This window comes from Eptatretus burgeri, chromosome 12 (genome assembly GCF_056783735.1).
Source record: "Eptatretus burgeri isolate ZD-2024b chromosome 12, Ebu_testis_v1, whole genome shotgun sequence".
NCBI classification, from domain to species: domain Eukaryota; kingdom Metazoa; phylum Chordata; class Myxini; order Myxiniformes; family Myxinidae; genus Eptatretus; species Eptatretus burgeri.
The window spans coordinates 38,015,981-38,022,371 of record NC_140972.1 but is presented as its reverse complement, the minus strand read 5'-3'; the positions used below and the strand labels follow the sequence as shown (position 1 = coordinate 38,022,371).

The window sequence follows — 6,391 nt, the reverse complement described above, 5'->3', positions numbered from 1 at the left end:
TACAGAGAGAACAGCTTGTGAATTGCACAGAATAATATCAAGCTCAACTTGTACATAGCCATTGGATGCACATGCTTCACAGAAAACATTGACTTCCAACGCATAGTTCAAAGAAATTTAAAACCAGAACATTGCCTCATAATCGCAGCACAATTTGCAAGCATTATCAACATGAAGTCATGTTTGGGATTGAGCCACCAACTACCAGCTTGTTGATGCCAGTTCTGTTGAGGATCTAACATTTTCTCCCCTTCTCTCCTCCCAAATATGCTTGTATTTTTTACCTGCCCACCCCCACAAAAGCCTCCACTCCTCTACAAAGCTTATCAAACAAAGCTATGAAGCTTCAAAGTGATGACTGGATGCCAAATTATGCCAAAGCAACCAAACGTGAATATTTGTGAATTTGTCTTGTCAAATATAAGTGCAAAACTAAGTGCAAACAATTGGAATGAATGAACAAAAAAGAAAAAGAAAGAAAGATCATTCTGTAAAACTATCGAGTGGTGATATTTGTAAAAGCAAAATGGACTTTCCAAATTACATTGATGAAACATAAATTTGAATCACTTCACCAGCCCAAGTTTAAAAAACACCAACAAATTACACAAAATGATATGTCCGAAAAGAATAATTTTCTTGGATTTATGATGATGCATGAAAGTGAGTTTTCACTTCGTTTTTCTTTCCTTCTATCCCTCCATATAACAATCCAATATTGCACTCAAGCAAAAATCTTGAAACACAAAATGAACTAGAAGAGCATTTGGTGGAGCACATACCTCCGCCACGTAATTCCTCATCCACAAGAACATATCAGGCCCAATACATTTTAGAAATATCATTCTATATATCATTTTTGGTCCTATCTCTCAATGGTGCAGAATCACTTTGCAATTAAATAATTCTCGTATCCTGATCCAGATTCGGATCTTCACCAAAGTCGAACAATTTCATCATGGACACACACCCAACCTGTCCACAAAGTTTCATCCAAATCCGTTCAAAACTTTTTGAGATATCGACTATATACAGTATTAGTTTATCCGCATCTCTCAATGGTGGAGAATCACTCAAAAAAATTTGGATCCGGATTCGAATCTTCACCAAAATTTAATCAATTCTTCATCGTCACACACCCAACGTGTCCACCAAGTTTCGTCCGAGTCCGTCCGCAACTTTGTGAGATATTGTGCTATATATCGTTTTTGGCCCGATCTCTCAATGGTGAAGAATCACTTTAAAAATTATAGTAGTCGGATTGGATTCATATTTTAACGAAAATCTGAACAATTCGTCCTTGTCACACACTGAACCTGTCCACAAAATATCATCCGGATCCATCGACAACTTTTTGAGATATCCTGTACACAGACAGACAGAAAAACAGATAAACAAAGAAACAGACAGTCAGGGTTGAAAACATAACCTCATTCACCTTCGGTGGCAGAGGTAACTAGAGGGTTCATAGATCATGATACCCCACACATGTTCAGGTATATACTTCAATTTTAATAAAATAATAATTTTAAAGATTTTTAAAAAAAAAAAATGCCGGAAGTTTAACGCTATTGCAGCAATCTTGTACATCACCCTTAAACACAACCTTATTTAACATGTACAAGTACTGCTAAACTGGAGGTACTTACCTCTTGGAAGTGCAAAGAAGGTGATTTGTGTTCTTCAGTGTTCAAGTATGTATATAATTCAATTTAAATAACATAAAGATTGTAGAAGTCGCATTAATAAATTAATTCCACAATTTCCTGCTGTTTTACCACCATTGGCGGAGTGTCTATGATACCACCCTTTCTGACACGTTACGTTAGTCATTTGTGCCTGTTGTACGTGTCCAGTTATGACATCTTTAAAAAACAGTAAGTTTCGTGTTTGGAATGATTTTCAATTTTGCTTGACTGCCATACAGGCAAACAGTCAAAAAAAAAATCATCTCACTCCACTCCGCACATGTGCAATCGAGACAAATTCAGAGACAAAGTACTGTTAAATGGAAAGGTTTGTTTTCCGATTCATGTTCGAATTAATAACATTCAATTTAAATTACGTTGTCCCTCAATCAGAAACCGACATTTGTAGACAGACAGAAAAAGTGAAACAATCGCTTAACAACGCTTTTCGCTTCGTGTGCACAGGGTAATGAAGGACGACAAGAATGACTAAAATAAAGATGAATCAAAATGACAACTTCTGAATAACATTGGTCACAGCAAGCACTGGCAACACATGTGCTGGCTCAGGAAGTTAGGACTCGATGCATCATTCTGTTTTTACGAGATGTATCAAAGCCCAGGCCAGTAATCCACACCCCATGCTCACAGCCAGTGTTCCTGGAATGTTTTGAGCGTTAGCTCATTTGCTCTGATGAAGTTCTAACAATCGAAACATCAGCCTGCACCTCGTTTCCCATGGTGGTAAACACACCCTTATATAACTGAGTTGATGAAAAAAAATCCTTCGCTTACCTTTCCATGTCACAGTCAGTACAAGTGTGTCTCTCCTCTTCTGAACTCAAATGTCTTTTTATTACAAGTAGGTCACACTTTCTGCTTTTACAATCCCTGCAAATTAAAGTCACAGGAATCCATATTCCTTTCCTTAATACAAGCAGTCAAAGCTGTTTATCATGCGAAACGGTGTGCGGCTGTCACCTCCTTATAACACATCCTGGCATGGGAAGGAGACAGCTTTATGGCCGACGTAATACAAACATAAAAGGATAAAAAAATAAAATCACTGCAGCAACAGGATCAGCCATTACAAAATGTGGTAAGTGCCCACAATTGCCTTGTCAGTGAAGACACCTAACTTGTTTAAAATAGGAAAATTTCGAATAAGAGGGCAATCATCGAGGAATTGGATGAATGACGGGTATTGAGCAGAAATAGGAATAAGACCACAAGAACATGAACTCGAGCGAATAATTTAACATTCTTGATCAGGAAACAAGGTAAAAATTGTTTTACTTTGATACAATTTAGTGTGCTACTCTCTCATTTGAAAACCATGTTGGATAGAGAGTACTTCCATTATCAAATTCTTTAAACCTTCATCAATGTCAAAATATTTAAGGCATATATATATATATATATATATATATATATATATATATATATATATATATATATATATATGTGTATATTTTACTTACAAGCGAAGAAGAGAGACAAAAAGGAGAAGTAGAAGCCTTTGAGCTTTCGTCGACGTATTAAAAACCAGAGAGTTGGTGTCAAAGCCACCCAATGCTCGCCTGTTTATACATTTATCGTTTTATAAAAAACTAGTCTAATAATATTTTTTATAAAGCATTGCAGTGAAGTCTGATCCAAATAATTTTAAAGCAATATATGTATTTGTATATTGTAATCAGTAAAAAATAGTGTAGTCGATAAAAACATTAGAAAGGAAATAACTTGCACCAAAAACTTTAACATTTTCACACTCACGCTGACGCTCACGCTGGGGGTATCGCGATAGCTCTCTGTTCTTTGAACAGACGAGCTAAGAACAAGAAGCCCAAACTCAATCATGATTAAAATCTTACTTTTACAGGTGAAGCACTTGATGTGGAAGTGGCGGTCTTGCACACGCAAGGCCTCTCCTTTGCAAGGGAGCTTGCACTTGTGGCAAAGGACTGCAGGCTTATCCTTCCCTGATGCCGAAGGTGGGGGGGCTTCTTGCTTGGGGGTGACTGGGTGAGCGGGTGTGGGTGAAAAATGAAGTGAGAAATATTGTTATTAGCTTCCAAGGAACATCAAATACGTTAACGTTTCATTGTCTTCAAGAAATACTTTCTCTGTTTTAATTGCTACATAAAACTTCCAGGCCAATAAGTAGCATGAACTAAAACATTTGCGAAGCATGCAAACTGGCTGCATTCGGCCAAACGATTATTATGAAATTATTTCAATAAAACCCATCAGACTGAATAATTAGGCATTGTGGACGCATCCTTCAAATGTCTTTTGAAAACATACAATCCACTGTCGACGGCAGTGACACATTCATGCAGTATTACATTTTGAGCAAAACATTGTGATTTATACTTTGTAAGCATTACAGTAGCCATGAGGGGTGATCGATGGATTTATCAGTGTATCTTAAATCGTCATGGTAACATTAATGGATGAAGGAAAACTTGATAACTAAATAAGGAAATTCTAGGGTGAATGCTTTTCTTTGCTGCCTTAAAAGGAATACTTCAAATTCAGAACAAGAAAGAACTAATAAGAAATTTCAAGGAACATTGATGGAGGAGGAGGCCATTCAGCTCATCACGTCTACTCAACAACAACAACAACAACACACCAAACAACTCCATCTCACACCACAGACTCAATGTGAATGCTCCGCTCATAAAGGTTTTTTGTTTTCAATTTATTTTAACTATAATTGGTTCTTTTTGGGGGAGGAGGAGGGACGAAGGCAAACGCACAGACATAAGAGAAGAGACCCTTAAACAGACATCGCTATCACTACACATGTCTACTATCACCCATGCACATGCACACAATCTGCAAGTCCTGCCGATATCTCAGTACCGCTCTATCTCCAATGCTTCTAGATTCCAACCTCATTCCTATTTAAAACTATCGACTGCTTCTGCTGCCACTTCATGCATTGTCTTTTTTAAATTTTAACTATACAATGTTGAGGCTCATATAAGAGCTAACACACAAAACGTATAACAAGGGGAGCAGGAGACAAGAGGGGCAGGAGAGTGAAGCACAAAACAGTGGGGAACAGAGACATGAGGAGATCTGTGGAAGGGAGAGGGATGGGGCGCGTGCACGGGATAAACAAGATGGACACAACAAGGACTTTCAGGAAGGAAAATAGAGAATTTGAAGGAGGTAGGTTTGGGGTGGATTGGTGGGGGTAGAAAAGATCGTGGGTCTGGATGGGGGAAGATAAGAGATGGTGGTGAACAGCTGTTTTGAAGACCTGGAGGCGAGAGTGGGATTGAAGAGAGTGTGGGAGTTTGTTCCAAAGGTGGGGAAAAAAAGAGGACTGAAAGAGTGAAGGTGAGCAATGATTCTTGATTTTGGTACTTTTACCAGAAGGGGGTTGCTGATGGACATTGAGCACCCTGCGGAAATATGAGGGGGACATATTTCAGACAGAGCAAGGGGGGGGGGGCGAGGCCGGGGAGGAGACCACCGACCTGCCTGCGGTGAGAGAGTGAGAGACCCAAAGAATCAGCCTCATCAAGTGAGATACCAATGAAGTTAATGCCTTGGTTTCCACAGCGTAAAGCTGAGAAATGTAATAGGCGGGAGCACCAGCTCAGAGGGGAGAGCAGCACTCCGTCAGGTTCTGGACGAAAGCTTTGTCACTCAGTTGTGCACAGGTTTGCCAAAGAACTCAGTTGTGTGATCAGGAGCTCACATGTGCCAAAGAAGGACTTTTCACGATGAAGGATGCCCATTCAGCGACTGGCTTTGGAGGCTAGCTTGGAAATGTGACTTTCCCAGGAAAGATCATGGCAGATAGTGAGATGCAGAAGCTTGAATGAAAAGACTTCTTCAAGAGGATTGTTGAGAAACTAGATGAGGGGGATTTCCAGATGGTCCTTTTGGAGAGACATAGTGAGAGTGTGAGATTTGTCAGGGTTGAAAGACATGTTCCACGTGTTGGACCAGCTTGTGATTTTATCTAGATCTGCAGAGAGTGAAGAAGCTGCTGCTTGCTGATCTGAGGAATGACAGATGGTACGGCAGAGGGTGGAGTCATCAGCAAAGAGATAAAGAGGATTTTCCAGAGAGTCAGAGAGATCATTGATGAAAACCAGAAAAAGAACAGGGCCCAGAACACTGCCTTGAGGAACTCCAACCTGGACAGGAAGAGGGGATGAAAGAACTCCATTAAGGGCCACGCGTTGGTTGCAACAGGAGAGGAAGTCCATGGGACATGAGTGGAGATGTCCTTGGATACCATAGGAAGAGAGTTTGGTGAGCAGTGCAGGGTGCCAGACCCTGTCAAAAGCACGTGATGTGTCTGGGGAGATGGCTTGGATTCAATGTCTGGCATTGAGGACCTCCATCCATTGTTGGGAGAGCAGAAGCAGCATATCCAGGGTAGAGTGACCTGGTCTGAAACCAAATTGATAATTGGAAATCAGGCCATTGGAGAAGAGGAAGGATTTAATGACTGAAGCGATGATGGATCCCATGACCTTGCTGATGATTGGGAGAAGGCTCATTGGTCTGCAGTTGCAATGATCTGTTTTTGCACCTTTTTATGCAGAGTGGTAATGTTTGCTGATTTACAAGAAGATGGCAGATGACCTTGAGCAAGTGAGAGGGTGAATGGAATGGAGAGAGGGTGAGCAAGAGCAGCAGAGCAGGTTTTTCGGAAACATGGTTTGATGCCT

The 6,391-nt window shown here is 40.2% G+C and overlaps 1 protein-coding gene across 8 annotated transcripts in view; it reads right to left on the bottom strand.

The window, feature by feature from the left end:
- The window catches only part of LOC147015434 (actin-binding LIM protein 1-like), a 283,326-nt gene that overhangs the window by 147,223 nt on the left and 129,712 nt on the right, over window positions 1-6,391 (bottom strand). For 7 of the 8 annotated variants that reach the window (XM_085850179.1, XM_085850183.1, XM_085850185.1 and 4 more), the window contains one exon: window positions 3,563-3,709. The exons of the other annotated variant lie outside the window; for it this stretch is intronic. In XM_085850179.1, coding sequence (XP_085706305.1) covers window positions 3,563-3,709 — 147 coding nt within the window. The remainder of the gene's footprint in view (window positions 1-3,562; window positions 3,710-6,391) is intronic. 8 annotated transcript variants of the gene reach the window in all.